The sequence below is a fragment of the Phalacrocorax aristotelis genome, chromosome 13 (assembly GCF_949628215.1).
Source record: "Phalacrocorax aristotelis chromosome 13, bGulAri2.1, whole genome shotgun sequence".
NCBI lineage: Eukaryota > Metazoa > Chordata > Aves > Suliformes > Phalacrocoracidae > Phalacrocorax > Phalacrocorax aristotelis.
The window spans coordinates 9,718,062-9,735,900 of record NC_134288.1 but is presented as its reverse complement, the minus strand read 5'-3'; the positions used below and the strand labels follow the sequence as shown (position 1 = coordinate 9,735,900).

General features: G+C 60.5%; 2 protein-coding genes across 6 annotated transcripts; both read left to right on the top strand.

Annotated features, from left to right (window-relative positions):
- Window positions 1-584: 584 nt before the first annotated feature.
- Window positions 585-4,952, top strand: CCM2L (CCM2 like scaffold protein). Of its 4 annotated transcripts, none has more exons than XM_075108778.1 (10): window positions 585-714; window positions 1,007-1,174; window positions 1,526-1,609; window positions 1,736-1,919; window positions 2,622-3,076; window positions 3,183-3,318; window positions 3,460-3,523; window positions 3,706-3,853; window positions 4,030-4,168; window positions 4,610-4,952. In XM_075108778.1, the coding sequence occupies exons 1-10, from the start codon at window positions 685-687 to the stop codon at window positions 4,684-4,686; spliced, it is 1,485 nt and encodes a 494-aa protein (XP_074964879.1). In that variant the 5' UTR covers window positions 585-684; the 3' UTR covers window positions 4,687-4,952. The 4 variants fall into 4 exon arrangements, with proteins under 4 accessions (XP_074964879.1, XP_074964878.1, XP_074964877.1 ...); XM_075108777.1 differs by having other exon boundaries at window positions 4,406-4,952; XM_075108776.1 differs by having other exon boundaries at window positions 1,739-1,919; window positions 4,030-4,952.
- A 1,757-nt stretch (window positions 4,953-6,709) lies between these two features.
- HCK (HCK proto-oncogene, Src family tyrosine kinase) lies at window positions 6,710-17,497 on the top strand. Of its 2 annotated transcripts, none has more exons than XM_075108897.1 (13): window positions 6,710-6,834; window positions 8,510-8,633; window positions 9,064-9,106; window positions 9,374-9,473; window positions 9,615-9,713; window positions 9,877-9,980; window positions 10,421-10,570; window positions 11,040-11,192; window positions 11,514-11,696; window positions 12,157-12,233; window positions 14,246-14,399; window positions 14,659-14,790; window positions 16,157-17,497. In XM_075108897.1, exons 2-13 carry the CDS (start codon window positions 8,511-8,513, stop codon window positions 16,357-16,359), a joined length of 1,521 nt encoding a protein of 506 aa, XP_074964998.1. In that variant the 5' UTR covers window positions 6,710-6,834; window position 8,510; the 3' UTR covers window positions 16,360-17,497. The 2 variants fall into 2 exon arrangements, with proteins under 2 accessions (XP_074964998.1, XP_074964999.1); XM_075108898.1 differs by having other exon boundaries at window positions 6,738-6,834; window positions 16,050-17,497.
- Window positions 17,498-17,839: the final 342 nt, after the last annotated feature.

The window sequence follows — 17,839 nt, the reverse complement described above, 5'->3', positions numbered from 1 at the left end:
GTGCTGGGGTGCAGCTGCACAGGCTCCTGCTCGTGCCATTCCCCATGCCAGGGCCCTATCTGGGCAGGGCAGGATCAGGGCAGCAACAGCTGGGAACCCCCAGTGCTGGCCCACAAGAATGAGACTGATGTGGGGTCACAGGGCAGCATAACCGGCCCCAAGCCTGGGGGGAGCCCTGCTGCAGTGAGGGGAAGGGGTTGCTCTACAGCTGGGTCCGACAGGCACCCCCAGTCCCAGCCCCAGCCCCAGTGCCTGCTCTGGTCCCATCCCATCCTGCTTTGGCCCCTGCCTCTGCCCAAATCCCAGCCCAGTCCCAGCCCAAGTGCCAACCCCAGCCCCAGCCTCAGTATCAGTCCAAGCCCCTGCTCCAGTATCAGTCCAAGCCCCTGCTCCAGTCCCATCACAGCCTACTTCAGCCCCTGCTTCTCTCCAAACACCAGCCCAAACCCAGTCCTAGACCCAGCTACAGTCCTAATCCCGGTCCCAGTCCGTGTCCCAGTTGCAGCTGCAGTCGCAGTCCCAGTCCCATTCCCAGCCCAGCCCAGCACAGTCCCAGCACCCCCCAGGAGGGGCAGGAACTTACATCCCAGTCGTCCTGGTGGAGTTTCCGACACAGGAAAACGCAGTGGCGCCAAGCGGGGCGGTGGGGGTGGCAGTGCCGGGAGGCAGCGCTGCAGCCCCGCCATGGACTGCGAGGCCAAGAAGGGGAAGAAGGTGCGTGGGCCTGGGTCTGGTGTCCCAGGGGGCTGGTGGGAGGGTGGGAGTGGGCGAGACACACAGGGACACTGGGATGAGGGGCCCCACACCCCCTCCCACGGCACAGCAGGGGGAGGTGGGGTCACTGCTTTCTGCCCCCCCAAACAACCCAAATGGTGCAAATTTGGGGTCAGAGAACAGAGAGGTGCCCACCCCCTCCTTGACCACTGGGTGCCCGTGGACCCTGCACATGGGTGCTGGGGTTAGGTGCCCAGTGCTGATGAGTCCTGGTGCCCGCTCTCCCTGCCAGGGCTTCGTGTCGCCCATCAAGCGGCTGGTTTTCCCTAAGGCGGCTCGGAGGCCAGTGCTCCGCAGCAGCGTCTACCGTCGGCCACTGCACTCGGTGCCCCTCTACCCCCCTGACTACCTGATCGACCCCCAGATCCTGTTGCATGACTATGTGGAGAAGGAGGTGAAGGTAAGGGGGTGGGGGATCCCCAGGGATGCCCAGGGTCCCTGCCTGTGCATGGCGGGGGGAACAAGGCTACCACACCATGCTGAAAGCCACCACGAATGGTGGTCAGGAGGGTCCTGGTCCCCTCCCTGCCTGGGAAACACACAATGAGGGGGAAGGTGGGCTGGGGGTGCAGGGAGGACCCCACATTGCAGGATCTCCCTGCACCTCAGTTTGGTGCATCCTGCCTGTGTGGACTTGGGTGCTCTGGGGGAGGCTCTGGGCCATTGGGTGTGGAGGATACATGCCCCAGCCCCCTGGCCCCAGCCTCCAAAAGCTGGCCTGGGTTTAGTCCGTCCACCCCCCCCTGCCCAGTTTTTAGGCCACCTGACATGGGTGTCAGCCTCCCTGAACCCCTCAAGCCGCGATGAGGTGCTGCAGCTGCTGGACACAGCTAGGGTAAGAGGCACCCCCTCAGAGTGCCCCACAGCACTGCCCAGAGGGTAGGCACCAGGTGCCCCATGCCGCTGGCTGCCCCACACTCCCGGGTGCCCCATGCCACTGGCACACACTCTGCCTCTGCAGCAGCTGAAGGAGCTGCCGCTGCAGACAACACCGGAGCAGGACAGCATCCTCAGCCTCTCCGCCCGCTGCCTTCTGCTCACCTGGCGCGACAATGAGGAGCTGATCCTGCGCATCCCGACCCATGAGATTGCTGCGGCATCCTACCTGCGTGACGATGCCCTGCACCTCCTCATCCTCAAAACTGGTGCGGGTGTCTGTCTGGGGCCACGACTGTGGCACAGCCAGCCCCAAGCACCTGGCGTCCCCAGGGCACAGGGGGACAGAGCCTGGGGAGTGATGGGGTGGTGCTGGGTCTGGCTGGGGCAGCAGCATTGGCCAAGCACAAAAGCCCGCACTGCACCCCTGGCTCTTCAAGGGGCTCGGCAGGGGTCTGCTTCTCCAGGGCTTGGGCTCTCTGCTGGAGGTGCCCACTGTCCCTGCTCTGTAGGGCTTCCCACCCTTGGGCTCCCCACTGCCCTAGCAGGCAGGTCCCAGCTGCGCTCCCAGCCCCAGTTGCCTTTAATTGCAGGAGGAGAGGAGGCTGGAAGCAACCCTTGTACCCCGCTACACATGGAGCCCCAGAGGAGCTCAGGGTCTCCAGTGCTTTGATCAGCAAATCCAGGCTCAGCTGCAGGCAGGGTCCCTGGGAGGGGGCTGTGCCAGGCTGAGCTCCATCCTGCACATGGAGCTGTCCCCTAATCCCCTGCCCCGCTGCCCCTAATCTCCCTGCCCAGCGCCACTGCCCCCAATCCACTGGGGCTCCCCTGTCCTCACCCCACCCCCATCCCTCTGCATCCCACCTGACTGGTGGGATGGGGCAGCCAGGGCAGGGTCTGAGTCTGGGGGCCAGGCAGGGTGTGCAGCACAGCCCCCCATCCTGATGCCCAGTCTCTCCTCACTGCCCCAGGTCTGGGAGTGGACCCAGTCCCCGCTGGCACGCACCCTGAGGTGGCCCCAGCCAGCGTGCCAGAGGCATTCCCGGCCGAGAAGAGGCCAGGGGGCTCGTGGCCTGAGGGAGGGCGACTGGGGGGCCCGATGGAGCGGCGGCACACCATCTGCAGCCTGGACTGGCGAGCAGCGCGGGGTGGGCAGGAGGGCCGGCAGGGCGGCAGCCTGGAACGGCGGCGGGGTGGCAGCTGGGAGCGGCGGCAGCGCGGTCGTCCCTCGGGCAGCTGGGAGCGGCGGCAGCCCTGCAGTGGCAGCTGGGAGCGGCGGCGGGCCGGTACCGCCGGCGGCAGCTGGGAACGTGGCACTGGCTTCGGCAGCTGGGAGCGGCGTCACACTGGCAGCAACCCCCTGGATCCCCAGGAGACTTGCCCTGATGCCTACTCCAACCTTATCATCCTTGCTGTCCCCAACAGGGTGAGTGGCCCTGGCACATGGCCACCTGTCAGCACCCAGCCACCCAAAAGCACTCACCTACCCATCCATGCTCCCTCCCTTCCTCCGTCCCTCCCTTCCACTCCAGGATGCCGCTGAGGAGTCCTGCGCGCTCATCTGCCAGGTATTCCAGATCATCTATGGGGACCAGAGCATCGAGTGCGTGGACCGTGCCGGGTACCACTACACCTCTACACCCACGCGGCCCTGGCTCTCCAGCAGGAGTGAGTGGCTGGGGATGGGCACAGGGACGCCAAGCAGGGCAGGACGGGGCTGATGGGCAGGGGTGCATGGGCACAGTGCCGGCAGCAGGTGCAATGGCAGAGGCTTGGCCCCATGCTCAGATCTCGGCTCTCCCTCTCCAGGTGAGAGCTGCCGCACGGATGGGACGTATGGCTACGATGCCGACTACAGCTGCTGCAGCTCCTTGTGAGTCTGGCTTCCCCCCCAGGGTGCCCCTGCACTGGGGTGGGTGCCCCTGCCCTAGGGTGGGTGCCTGTCCCAGCTGCAGAGATGCCCCAGCCCTGCCTGACAGTGGATGCTGTGCAGTGGGAGGGTGCAGGTGGACACACGAGGGGTGCTGGGACATGCTGATCCCCATCCTCCCCCAGCAACAGCTCCCACGAGACCTTCGAAGCCTACTACAGTGGTGCCTCCTCGCCCTCCTTCCACCGGTCCCACCACAGCCTGGCCACCGCCTGCAGCGGCAGCGACCAGAGCAGTGCAGGGCTGGAGCAGCTGCAGGACTACATGGTGACGGTGCGGGCGTGGGGATGGGCAAAGGGCCCTGCTCTGTGCCAGTGGCCAGGGAGGGGGAGCAAGGGGTAGGTCTGAGTCCCCTGCACCAGAGAGCAAGCGGAGGAGTGTAAAGTGGGAGGACTGGGGCTGTGCACTGCTAGTGTCCCCAGCCCCAGCGTGTCCCCATGTCCCCACAGCTGCGCAACAAGCTGTCGCCACAGGAGATCCAGCAGTTTGCGGTCCTGCTCCGTGAGTACCGCCTGGGCACGCCGGTGCAGGAGTACTGCGCCGAGCTCCTGCGCCTCTATGGGGATCGCAGGAAATTCCTCCTCCTGGGTGAGTGTCTGGGCTCCTGCTGCAGCCACCCTGTGTCACTGTGTCACCTTAGTCATGTCTGTGCATCCCTTGGGGATGGGGTGCTGGGTGTGCTCTGCGGGGGGTGTGTTGGGACCTCGCTTCTTGCAGGGGATGGGATGGGAGACCCCCCTGCAAGCAGCCAGTGGGGCTGGCTGGTGTGCCCCAGTGCTGCCCACCTGGGCAGGGTCACCCCGAGGCTCACAGTGCCCATGGCAGGAATGAGGCCCTTCATCCCCGACCAAGACATCGGGTACTTTGAGACCTTCCTGGAGAGCATTGGCATCCGGGAGGGCGGGATCCTCACCGATAGCTTCGGTCGCATCAAGCGCAGCATGAGCAACACATCAGCCTCGGCCGTCCGCAGCTATGACAGCTGGTCCCTGCGCTCTGAGTCTGAGTCCTTCAACCGCATGATCACAGACATCACCCATGACATTGAAGCACTGGCACGGGATGAGGAAGAGGAGGAGGAGGAGGAAGAGGACAACTACCTGTGAGAGAGTGCCAAAACCCAGTGGTCCCCTCCCTGCTTGCCAATACGGTGCTGCATCTCATCCCAGACTTGCCAGGTGCCCAGCTCGGCACCAGTGCCTGGGATGGGGGATGTTTCCCCCTCCTTTATCACCGTGGGAGGGGACAGGGGCCCTTGCAACTCTCGGCAGGGCTGATGGCATTGAAGGGCAGCTGTGGTGGTAGGGGAGTCCCCAGCTGGCAACACTGTGTGCTGTAATTTCTGCAGAAAGCAATTAAATGTTGGGGCTGGGAGTGGAGCAGGTTCTTCCCTGGGGAAAGGCTGGGGTGGGGGGCTGCTGTGGTGGGGGGCAAGCTGGGGCAGTAGGGCTGCTCACAGCCCTGCCAGGCACTGTGCCACCGCTGGGGTGAGTGCCCTGTCCACACCAGTGCCACATGCAGGTTTCTCCTGGAGTCAGGGAGCTCCGGGCTGTGCCAGGCTGGCCCCGGGGGGCACTTCTGGCAGGGCGGGACCCTGTGGAGCTCAGGGCAATGTGAGGGGCCAGCAAAGGTGTGCTGGGATGGTGGGGTTGGTTGCCACAGCTGACCTGCTGTTGCCTGCACTGCTGGCCTGGGGCACCCCAGTAAAGCATTCACCTTCCAACATGGTGTGGAGCAGCAGGGAAGGCTGTTCCTGCCAGGGAAGCACCCAAGAGCACCTGCAGCTCCAGGGATGCTCTGAGCAGGGGCTGCCAGAGCAGCCTCTCCTGTCCTGCTGCTGAGCACCCTGGTGCGAGGGCAGGGCTGGGGGACCCTTAGATGCAGGCCATGCATCTCCCATTCCCGTGAGTGTCCCTGCAACTCCCAGCCAGCTGTGGGGCCATGGGTGTTTCACAGAAGGAAGTTCCTGCCCCAGGACCCAGCTTCCTGCAGCGCCGCCCTGCAGCTCTCTTGCCGCCGAGAGATGGGGCTGCTCTCCCTACTGGCTAGCTGGCCCCCGGCTGATGGCCCCTGGCCGGTGTCCCATGGCCCATGACCCCTGGCCAGTGTCCCTGAGCTGATGGCCCCGGGCCAGTGTTCCCCAGGCACTGCCCCTCGGTGGGGGCTGCATGACAGTGCTGCAGCCCCTGGCTGGTGCGTGGGCAGGCAGATGCTGGGTCTACCAGCAGCAACTTATTTTTAATCTTAAAAAACTTATATATGCAAATCTTCATGCAGGCGAGGCACTCGCCACCCTGGCTGCTTCCTCTGACACTCATGAGCTGGAGCAGGGCTGGACCCAGCTGTGCCTGCCGGCAATGGTCAGTGTCATGGCAGAGCTGCAGATCCCTTTCCTGCTGCCATCCCTGTCCCAAATTCAGGGGTGGTCTGGGAGAACCAGAACAAAGGCTGGGGCCCTGTGGGGCTGGAGAGGGGGTCCGGGGAACACCAGTGCCAAGAGAGGAACAGTAAAGCCCATGGTCCCCCCAGCCCCTCTGAGCAGGGCTGCACAGCATGAGCCCCATGCCCTGCAACCTGCTGTGCCCTGCAGCCCCCCGTGCCCTGCACCCTGTCACGGGGCAGTGCTCAGGGGTTTCCTCTTTTCTCCTCCCTGGGGACACAGAACCAGGCTCACACCGTGGCCAGCCTGCACTCACCCCACGCCCCTGCTGCCGCCCACGGGCCTGCGCTGGGTGAGGAAACTGGCCAGGGTCTGCTTTGGGGTGCCGGGACCCAGATCCCCGGGGCTCCCGGGGTCAGCGGGGCTGTGGGTGGACAGAAGGGCTCTGGCACCCATCGGGAGAACGTAAAAGCGTCCCCGACGGCAGCTGGGCCGGGCCGGGCCGGGATGTCCCTGCGGGCAGCACGGGAGCCCTTGAAAGCCGGTTCTGCTGTCTTCGGTCCGCGGGGGTCCCGCTTGCACCGGGGGGGACCCGTTCGGTGCGTGATGGGGGTCCCCGCTCCCATCCCGGTTTGGGCCCCTCCCCCGGGGCCCGTACAGGGAGGTACCGGCCGCGCCCGCCCCGTCGGGCAGCACCGGCGGAGTCGGGAGGTCCCGCGGCCACGGGATAGTACCGGGGGCGGAGCCTTACTGGGGAGGGGCGGGGGCTTACCGGCCGGCGCGCAGCCGGGCGGAGCGTAGCGGCGGCATCAGACCCGGCTCCGGGACGGTGACCGGGACCGGGACGTGTCCCGCTGACTGGACGGCGGCGGAGGTGAGAGCGGAGCGGATCCCCAAGGGCGGCAGGGCCGGGCGGGGAGAGCCCCGGTGCCAGTCCCGCGCAGCCCTGTCGGTCGGTCCCTGCCCCGGGCCAGCGTCGGTGCCTCGGTCGTGCTCCGTGCCGGTCCTGCTCCATGCCGGCCCCGTTCGGTGCAATGGCCTCTGGGTGCCCGGGGAGGAGGTGAAGGCGGGAGGTCCCTGGGGGGCACGGTGAGGTCCCGGGGAGCTGATCCCTGCCGGTGGCCTTGTAGAGTCTGTCGGGGACCCGCCACTGCCCGCCCCGCCAGCGAGGGCACAGGGAAGTGAGGACACAGGTCCGTGGGCAGCTGCACTCTCGCAGTGATGGGCTGCCCCCATCCCACCTGGTCCCCATGGCTGGGGACAACCACATGGGCTGCGGGACAGCTCTCCAGGGTGGGATGCACCAGGAATGGGTGTTCCCACCGGTGTTCCCTGTGCTGGCAGGCCTTGGCAACATGCCGCAGGAGCTGGCAGGAAAGCCATGGCCACACGGTCAGTGCATATAGTGGTGAGCCAGGATGCCAGGGGGCTGGGTGGCTGCGGGACTCTGGGACCCCCCCAGAGGTGTTTGTGCTTTGTAGGGCCAAATGCTGTGAGCCAGTGTGGGACAGGCACAGCAAATACCTGCTGCCGTGCTGGCATGGGCCACGGCCAAATTTCAGCCAGGCACTGTGTGGGTTTGCCAGGATGGATCCGTCACGGGGCCTTGCCAGCAGCCTATCCCAAGCCTGAGCCTGGGGTATCGCTGGTGAGGAGGATGTCTGGGGCCACCACTGCTGCTCCTGCTCTGCCCTGGGGAGCAGGGCCAGCCCAGGCTTCAGCACACTGGGAAGGCTGAGGAGTGACTGTGGGGTGGCCAGGAGGTGACAGTGATGTCCCTCGAGGGCCATGGGAGTGAAGCAGTGCTGCTGGTTCCTGGCAGCTCTCCCAGTGAGGCCAGTGGTGCTGTACACATTGTAGGGCCTCACTCAGCCCTGAGCTTCCTCCTTCACCATTACCATCGGCACCTTCTCCTTTGTGCTGAGGTCTCTCCCGGACAAGGGAAGTGCATTTGCAGGGATTTTCCCCCCGAGACTTGCTGCTTCTTGCAGCACGTACTCCTGATGGTGTTTCTTGGAGAGCTGGAGAAAGCTGAGCATTTGCATTTGCCTGGGCAGGTGGCTGTTTGAGGCAGCTCCATGCCAACACAGAGCAGCTGAGGAGCATGGTGGAGAGTGGTGACCTGAAGCAGCACGGGGCCCATGGCCATGCCAAGAGACTGGGCGGCCACAAGCACCGGCAGTGCTGGGCAGGGAGCCCTGAGCTCTGGGGGAGCCCCTCAGTGATGGAGGTCCTGCGTTGCAAAGAGGCTCTTTCTCTCCGTGGTGCTGAGTGCCCGCACCCCCAGCCAGGGAAAGGCTGCAAAGCTGCTCCATGGCACAACACTGTGCCCCTTGCCAGGGACCCTGTTGTACTGCAGCTGTCATCGACCTCGGCTCTGCAGGGGGAGCGAAGCCCTCTCTGCCCATGGCAGTGCAGACGGGTGGGCATCGTGTCCCCATGCCATGTGCTTGCACCATGCTGAGCTGGGTGGGAGCTGCTGGGAGTGGGGCTGGAGCGGGGCTTTCACCTCTGTCGCAACAACTTCACTTCCTCTCCCTTGGCTGCAGGATGGGTTGCGTGAAGTCGAAGGAAGCTGGTGTCCAAGAGGAGGTGATAAAAACTGACACCAACCCCAGCCCCAGCCTCCAGCAGGGCCATTACGTGAGGGACCCCACGACCACCAACAGGAGGGTGAGTGGGAGCTGCTGGCCAAGCCAGGGGCACAGGGCTGAGCCATCATGGGGGGCTCAGCCCCTTTCCTCGCCACAGCTGCCAGCACCGAGAGCAGGGCCAACTGCCAGCACTGGCAGTGCCTGTGCCCCAGGACAGGGGGCTTGGCCATAGGATGGGAGTGCTGAGTCTGGCCCAGCTTGTGCTGGGGCAGGCACAGAGCAAACCTGATGGGAATCAAGGGATTATGGAAAAAGAGGGGAAAAAACTGAAGGTGTTTGGGAGAGGGCAGAGGTGCTGGTGCTGGGCAGGTTGGTGACTCGGGCAGGGGTGCTGTCCTGCCCCTGGGGCTCACCGCTGGGGGGCGGGGCCATGGTGGCACCTGACACCTGTATTGTGTGGGTCTCTGCCACCTGCAATGTCACTCTCCGGTTTCCGTCCTGCTTTCCAGAACGATAATGTCCCTGATGTGGCCGTGCCCCTGCCCGAGGATGGTAGGTACAGGTTGGGTTGCAATTGGGTGCACAGGGTGGGAGTATGCGGGGAAGCATGTCCAGGTCATCTCCAGCCTGAGTCAAATGCTGCTGGTGGGATGGGAGCTCTGGGCTTCCTCAAAGGCCAGACATGGCCATGGCACAATGAAGATGGAGACTCTGGGTGCTGCGGGGGTCTTGGCCAGTGTCCTGGCTGCATATGGCAGGGGCAGGCAAGTGACCCATCCCAGCATGGGAAGGGGTGCCCAGGGAGCTCTTTCCCTGCAGGCTCAGGAGATGATGTGGTGCTGGCGCTCTACGACTACGAGGCGTTGCACACTGGGGACTTGAGCTTCCAGAAAGGGGAGCGGCTGAGGGTGCTGGAGGAGTAAGTGCTGCCAGTGTCCCCCTGCCCCGGGGTCTCCTGAAGGCTTGTGTGGCCCTGCTGGGTATTTTTTCTGGAATTTGCCCCTGGAGGAGGTGGCAATGCCAGGTTCTGTGGGCCGACCTGATGTTGTTTCTGTTGCAGGTCAGGGGAGTGGTGGCAAGCACGGTCACTGGCAACTGGGTGCGAAGGCTTCATCCCCAGCAACTATGTTGCCCGAGCCAACTCACTGGAGACAGAGGAGTGAGTCTGTCTCTTAGTGGCACATCCCAGCCCCACACAGTCCTGTGCTCCCCCACCACAGCTGTTCCTGCTTCTGCCCCATGTCCTGCCCCAGCCCAGACCCACGGCAGCCTTAGCTCTCCCAGCTGGGAAGTGTTCATTGGTTCATTTGTTTCTGCTGCAGGTGGTTTTTCAAGGGCATCAGCCGGAAGGATGCTGAGCGGCAGCTCCTTGGCCCCGGGAACGTGATTGGGTCCTTCATGATACGGGACAGCGAGACGACGAAAGGTCCGGAGGGGTGCCCGCAGCACGGTGGTGGGGAGCAGCTGCCCCAGAAGGGACTTCCTCATTTACAATTGCCTGGCAGAGGAGCTCGGGAGATGCCTCCCCAGCCTGGGGACTCTGCTTTGCTGCGGGGCAGAGACTGGGGATCCTGTGCTCCTGCTGCAAGTGTCCCTGTAAGAGCCCGTGGTGCTGACACATGTCCAAGCCCTGTGGTGGAGACAGGGGGGATGTGCCCCACTGAGGCTGCTTTTGTTGTTTGGGGTGCGGCTGTAGCTCGCCGTGTGCCTGGGGCTGAGGGGGTGGTGGCAGCATGGTGGGGATGGGTGCCACAGTGGTGACTTTGCTGGGTGATGGCATCACGCATGCTGTAAGCACAGAATGGCTGGGCATAGCGGGGACATGCCCTCCGTGCAGGAGCTGGCAGCTCACCCCTCTCCGAACAGGCTGCTACTCACTATCAGTGCGGGACAGGGACGACCTGCAGGGCAGCAGCGTGAAGCATTACAAGATCCGGATGCTGGATAGTGGTGGCTTCTACATCTCCCCACGCAGCAGCTTTGATACGCTACAGGAGCTGGTCCAGTACTACAAGGGTGAGCCCTGGGGTGTCTGGCCCCCCAGCCCTGGACGGGGCTTTGTGCCCAAGCTGGGCAGCTGCTGGGCAGCCAGGGCTGTGCAGAGGCCAAGGGGTTCCTGCCCGTCACTGCTGGGCTCCTGCTGTGGATCCGGCTGTGACATGCAGCAACTCCCAGACCTTCTCCTGGTGTGGTGTATGGCTTGCTGCCATCACAGCCAGGGGTGTTGGTGTCTCCAAACGCCTGCAGTGCCCAGAACTCCCCCTCCCCAGACGGGCCAGCATGCTGGCTGTGTTGGTGTGGTGCAGTAATGCCTGGCAGGGGCCGGGCTGCGATGGCTGGTGTTTGACGTGTCTCCAGTGTTCGCAGTGGGGCGCGTGGTGCCAGGACATGACCCACGGCCACAGAAGCTGTCATGGGCTCTGCTTCAAAGTACAAAGCAGCCAGTGAGACAGGCTGGCTGATGGCTTTCAACGTTCCCTGGCAGGGAAGAGCGACGGGCTGTGCCAGAAGCTCACCTACCCCTGCTGCGTGCCGAAACCACAGAAGCCCTGGGAGAAAGATGCCTGGGAGATCCCTCGGGAGTCACTGAGGCTGGAGAAGAAGCTGGGAGCTGGGCAGTTTGGAGAAGTGTGGATGGGTGAGAGTGGGGGTGATGCAGCTGGGAGGAAAATGGAGGTCGTGGTGGAGGAGGAAGGGTGAGGGATGGGAGAGGTGGAGAGATGGCAAGGTGGAAGAGGCAGGGAGGGAGTGACCTGTAGGAGAGGAGCACAGGGAAGTGGAGGTGGCCTTGGCCTTAATGCAGGGACTGCTCAGGGCTCAGTGCGTAGGGACAGCCCTGGGCCATGCACGGTCTCCAGCCCTCGTACAGTAGCTCTGTCTGCAGGAGTGGGTGCTTTGGCTCCAAAATCCAGTGCTCCCAGTGGGCAGACGAGGAATGGTCTGTCTTGCCACCCCACAGCTACCTATAACAAGCACACCAAGGTGGCAGTGAAGACGATGAAGCCGGGCAGCATGTCCGTGGATGCCTTCCTGGAGGAGGCGAACCTGATGAAGACACTGCAGCATGACAAGCTGGTGAAGCTGCATGCAGTTGTCACCAAGGAGGAGCCCATCTACATCATCACTGAATTCATGGAGAAAGGTGCTGCCCATGCCCCTGCATGGTTGCTGCAGGCCGGGCCAGGTGGTGGTACCCAGATGCCCCAGGGATGGTGCAGGATCGGCCCCTCCTGCATCCCTGGGGCTGGTTGTGGGCTCTGCACTGGCTGCTGGGGCGCTGGGAGCAGGGCCAGCTCCTGCCATTGCATGTGCAAGCATGCTGGGGCAGGGTACTGGGTAGGGGGATGCAGTGACAGCCCTGGGAGAGGGAGGGATGGGGACAGGTGAGGCGGAGCACTCGACAAGGCAGGAGAGAGCCTGCAGCTTGCTCCTCCACCCAATCTATGGGAGCGGGCTGGGGGGTCAGGTGTGTTTCCTGACCAAGTCTCCACATCGTGCTTGGCTCCCTGGGACCCTGTGCGGCCCACAGGACCCATACCACCCTGACGGTGGGCGCAGGCTCTGGCTGAACTGTCAGCCCCAGTACACTTCCCTGTCTGCAGGGAGCTTGCTGGATTTCCTGAAGAGCGATGAGGGGAACAAGCAGCCGCTCCCAAAGCTGATTGACTTCTCTGCCCAGGTGAGGAGGGAGCAGACCTTCCCCAGCTCCCCGCTCCTGTTCCCCCTTGCCCCTGAGAAAGGTGAGCGAAGAGGATCAAGGAGCCCAAGAGCTTACCTGGGGCTTGGGCAGTGCCTTGTTTGAACAGGCAAACATTGGGGGTGGTAGGGATATAGGAAAGGAGCCAGTGTGGTTTCCCTGTGGTCCTGCCCTTGTACCCTGCAGGCAGCCAGCTGCCTGCTTGCCCCATGGGTCCAGCTGCCTGCACAGCAGCAGGTGTGTGTGAAAGGAGAAGTGGCAGCCTTCTTCCTGCTAGCCTGTTAATTTCAGCACAGTGCCTCGCCGGAGCTACACAGAGCCTGGGGTGTTTTGGTCAGGCTGTGAAATCTGTGTCTTCTAAGGCCACTGTGGTTTCTTCAGCCCTCACAGCCCATGGTGCCGTTGTGTTTTGTGGAAGTTGTGGGAAGTGAGGGTTGGAGTTTGTTTTCACTCCTCATGTTTGCTTGAGCCCTTCTCCATGACGTGCAGATGCTGGTCTATGTGGCCTGTCTGAGCCTGGGGCTCCTGGAGAAGCATCCACGGCAAAGCTATCGATTGCTGCTGATGTGGTAGTTACCTTCAAACAACACACTCTGTGTGATAGATCCTCTTCTGCAAACTTTGCAAAAGCCCCACAAAGCCCCACACAGCCACACGCCCACCCCGTGCCACCCTGGCACCAGCTGCAGTGCTCCAGGACAGCGTCTTACACCTGGTTGGGCCATGACCCCGGGCAGGACCCACCTACAGTTGTGGCAGCATTAAGCTTCATATGCTTAATATGCACTCTACACCCTGACAATTCTGCTGCATTCACAGTGCCAGGGAGATTGAGCTGGGCACAGTTTCTAGAAGGGAACGTAGCAAACTGCCCGGCTCAGCTCTGTATCTCAGAGGGGCTGCTTTCTGCAGCACTGAGAAGCAAAGGCTGAAGCGCTTTCATGTGCAGGCAGCAGGCATGTAGGCAGGCAGCTAGTGAGTCTGGCGCCTGGGCTTGTGCTGGGGCTGAGTCACTGCGAGTAAAACTGTGCCTGTGGTCATGGAAATAATCCTTCCGCTCTTGCAGTGCTTGTCTACTTCTGTATTTTGTGTGGACAACTGCACTTTACCCTGGTCTGCCTTCTGCGGGGGTGATGGGGATTGGGGGGAGTGTCCCCTCTGCCTGCTCTGGCCCCTTTCCCTCCTGGACACTGGTAGCATCCTGTCACGGGATAATTCAGCACAAATTTGAGGGTTGGTTGTGCATACACCAGGTTATCTCTGCATTGATCGGGGCTGCACATGCAGCCACAGCCACTGAGTGCGGAGGTTTCAGAAGATGTAGCTGGGGGGGATCTTCAGGAGTCATCACAGCAATTCTGCCCCCAGGCAGGACTGACTCTTTACAAACTACTCTTGAAGACCTCAGGCATCTCTGCACTCTCCTTGGGAGACCCACTACTGTGCTTTTCTGTCCTCACCAAAGAAGCTCTGCAATGCTGGCCAACACTGCAGCAGTTCAAGTCCATTTGTTGTTCCCTTAGTGTAGAGAGGATAGTTTACTCCCTGCTTCTCTCAGGCAGTTTTGATGTATTTGGAGGCTGGTCTCATGACTTCTCTGAACACAGAGTGATTCATTCCTCTTCATGTCTGCATGGCTATGGATGAAGCAGTTACATCTTGCCCTGTGGACATCCACAGACACTTGCTCATGAGCATGTCAGCTCCTTGGATGCCAGTTCTCACTGCTTTTCTCACACAGGGGCTTAAAAGGGTCATGTTGGCCTGGTCACCCAAACCCTGACCTCTTCTGCAAGGGACTCCCTTCATGGGGAGTGTTCCACATGCAGAACACACAGTCACATCTCCTGATGTGTCTCAGCCTCCTTTCACCCCCATTCCAAGCGCTGTGCAGAAGCAGTTAACCTCTTTCCGGTCCTGGTAACAGTTGCGCTGAGGGGGTTTGTGTTGTTTTAGACAATGTCTTTGCATTTTTCTCTTTCCCCTTTTTACAGATTGCAGAAGGAATGGCTTTTATTGAGAAGAGGAACTACATCCACAGAGACCTGAGAGCTGCCAATATTCTTGTGTCGGCAACACTGGTGTGCAAGATTGCAGACTTTGGACTGGCCAGAGTCATTGAAGACAATGAATACATGGCCCGGGAAGGTGCTGCTGGGGGTGTCTGGCTGCTTTCTGAGATGGTGAAGGGCTGTAGCTTTCACTTAGAGCCACCTACCAATGTGTAACATTGGTGGCAAGGACCCTGGGAGGGACATGATGTGTAAATGGGCAGATGAGAGAAGCTCCTCTCATTTGCATCGCTTCATACCTTCCTCTTCTGTTTGTTTCTTGTTCCCCATATCTCACCACCAGTTTCTCAGCATTTGGGTTAGAGCTCATGTTTACATTGGATCTATTTGTGCAGGTGCCAAGTTTCCCATCAAATGGACTGCACCAGAAGCCATCAACTACGGATCTTTCACTATAAAATCAGATGTCTGGTCCTTTGGGATCCTCCTGACTGAGATCATTACCTATGGGCGCATCCCATACCCAGGTAAGGAGGTGAAATCCCTCCTCTGATCTGGTTCCAAACGACATGCTCCACCTTCTGGGCCCCATCCATGGGATCCATTTCTCCTTGAAGTTAGATGGCTGAAAACAGAGGGAATGGTGAGAAATCTGAATCTCGTAGTGGGAGCAGAGCTCAAAGACAGTAGCACAAGATGTCAAGATGGCAGTTCTGTCTGTGAGCCATGGAGAGGTGCCCAGAGCACGAGACAGTCTCCAAGCAGTCTGCACCACTCGTTTAGCTACATCTACTGTTTGGGCAGGAGCTCACCTAGGATGGATAATTAGGAAGATTTTCTCCCTGGGAGTCCTCAGTGGACACCAGCTGTTTTCATTGACCTGAAAGCCATGGTGATATGACATGGGCCCTCTCTTCTCAGTTTCCACAAAGCAGAGCTGGGACATCTCCTCTGGGGAGCCCACGAAATGAGTCCAGGTAGTGATGACTTTGGGGTGCCCACTGCTTCGGCAGGAAGGGCAGCTACTCTATATCTGCTTTGGGGCTGATCCTGCAAGGAGGTCCTGAGCTCCTCCAGCTCCACGGGAAACCAACGGTAGTCAGGATCTCTTGTGTTTCTAAAATAGAAGATCATGTTTCTAATGTGAGAGGATAATTGACTTGCCCCAGGCTGTACTGCCTGGCCCTGGGAGAGCAGGTATCACAGACCACAGGTTCCAGACTCACAGGTTTGTGTCACAGCACTAACACATGTTTTTTTGCCTCCTGCACATTAAGTGTGTTTGGAAGTAGCACATCAGTTCAGGGCTGATAGCTGGGCCAGGTGTTTCTGGGAAGGCTCGAACAATCTGTAAATGGTCATCATTAGGAACCACCCTGTTTTTATACTAATTGTTTCTTTGGTACCTTTTTTCCATGGAAAATTATTCTGTACAAGAAAACTAAAAGTTGCCACAAACCAACCATGAAGGATGTGGGGTGGCTTAAAGGGTTGTTGGGAAAGGAAGTGCCCAACACTGTTCGGGTGGAAGTGCCACCACGCTAACTTAATTTTATCAGTGACACTGGAAGGAATGGCTCATTAAAGACTCAGCAGGTAGAGAAGTATAGCCTTTATTTTGTGGAAAATTATACAAAACAATTACAATTACCATATGATCTGCTCAAGTTGGGTACAAAACTGCATGCTACAACTAACTCAGCGTCTCGGTTCTTCGCATGTTTCCCTGACTGGGAGTAGGACTTCTCCCTTCCCAACCCCTCTAACCTGTCCTTTTTCTTCCTAGGGACATTGTCCAAAGGATGGGCAATTTTGGGTTTGCGTGTTTTTTGCCTTTTAAAGAAATCAGTGACACACCATGAAATGGTCACCTGTCCTGCCCTGTTTCTCCAGGGATGTCGAGTGTGGAGGTGATCAGGGCCCTGGAGCATGGGTACCGGATGCCCCGCACAGAGAACTGCCCTGAGGATCTGTACGACATTATGATGAGATGCTGGAAGACCAAACCAGAGGATCGTCCCACCTTTGAGTACACACAGAGTGTTTTGGAGGATTTCTTTACTGCAACAGAGAGCCAGTATCAGCAGCAGCCATAAATGCAGGAAGATTGGTGAAGACAGCAGATATCCCACACAATGCCCGCTGCGTTAGCAGCAGCGAGCACGTGCACCCTGCCCTTCCCTGTCCCACTTGTGATCTGCCTGTGCATGCCTTCCTCTGCCAGCCTGGCCCAGGAACCAGAGCCTTCTGGTGGGGGTGGGAGGAAGCCATGCTCAGGCCAGCCCTGTGGGGCTGCCGGATGGATGGAGAAGTGATGCGGGGCCGTACCTTGTGCCTTTCACATGTGCCTGAGTGCCTGCGAGGCTGCTGCTCTGGGAAGCACTGGATGGAAGGATGGGGCTGGGCCTGTTTCAGCTACAAAGGAAAAAAACCCAAACAGATTATTGTTATTTTGTAATCCTTCTGAGATCTTATCATGCTGTTTTGCAGAAGTAGGTGCTTTAGCTGCAATGGCCTCGGTAAAACGCCGTTACACTCTGGGCGTGCTGCGCAGCACCCACGCCCCCGGTCCCTGCGTGTTGGGGAAATCCCAGTGGATTCACATCTGGGCATGCTGCGATGCAGCGCATCAGCTCGTCCTGGACACAGGATCCTGGGTTTTGAATATCAAGTATCGCAAAAGCATGTCTCTCTCCTTGCCATCCTGGGTTTCCTTCCGAAGTATTTTTGTGGTACTCCCTCGGCAGAGTTTGGGTGAGGCTGTGCCAGTGAGGCAGGCAACATGTGCCACAGGGCATGGACAGACATAGATGGAGGGAGTCCCTGGACAGATTCCCCCAGCTTGCCTTAGGAGGGGCTCCTCCAGCCAAGGGCATCGCTAAGCCTGCTGCCGCAGCCCAAGGAGCCCCCTCTCTCCACAGCAAAGCGCCTCTGCTCCCCTCGCAGACAGGATTTAACATCTGCTGGGGCATGTGCGGTACCAGCAACGAGCCCAGCATTCCTTGCACACTCATTTTATGCTGTTCTTTATTTTTAGTATTTAATGGTGGGTTATGTGAGGAAAAGGAGGAAGGAATTTTTTTTTTAAGATTGCCCTGTACGTCTTACAGAAGGGAGCTTCTTGACCTGTGGTTATATTTCCCTCATACAATGAGGCAAACACCGTTGCTTCTATGCTTTTTTATCAGCTTTGGAAGCTTCTTTTTGTAATCAGTAAAGTATTTATAAACCTCTCGTCCTTTAGCCTTCCCTCACGTTCCCCAGCCCGGGCGGGAGGGGACGCGGATGGGGCGAGGCTGGGGTTCCGCAGCGCCCCTCGGAGCAGGCCCGGGCGGGCCCGCGCACCGGGAGGGTCCGGCCGAAAGGACCGGGCCAGGCCGTTCCGGGCTTCCCCGCCCCGCCGCGTCCGTGCCTGCACCAAACATGGTGCCTGCGGCGTCGTGCCCACCCTCTGCGCGAAGGGGGCTGCCCTCAGCAAAGATGGCGGCGCGGGCCGACCCTCCCACCCCCCGACCGGCTCCGCGGAGACGGAGATCCTTTGGGGACCAGAGCGACATTCCCCGGCCCGGTGCGCCC

Coding starts and splice junctions, on each gene's coding strand:
- CCM2L (XM_075108775.1), top strand. CDS start 685: ATGGACTGCGAGGCCAAGAAGGGGAAGAAG. Junction 715..1,006: donor AGGCCAAGAAGGGGAAGAAG/GTGCGTGGGCCT, acceptor TCTCCCTGCCAG/GGCTTCGTGTCGCCCATCAA. Junction 1,175..1,525: donor ATGTGGAGAAGGAGGTGAAG/GTAAGGGGGTGG, acceptor CCCCCTGCCCAG/TTTTTAGGCCACCTGACATG.
- HCK (XM_075108897.1), top strand. CDS start 8,511: ATGGGTTGCGTGAAGTCGAAGGAAGCTGGTGTCCAAGAGGAGGTGATA. Junction 10,571..11,039: donor GCTGGTCCAGTACTACAAGG/GTGAGCCCTGGG, acceptor GTTCCCTGGCAG/GGAAGAGCGACGGGCTGTGC. Junction 12,234..14,245: donor TGATTGACTTCTCTGCCCAG/GTGAGGAGGGAG, acceptor CCCTTTTTACAG/ATTGCAGAAGGAATGGCTTT.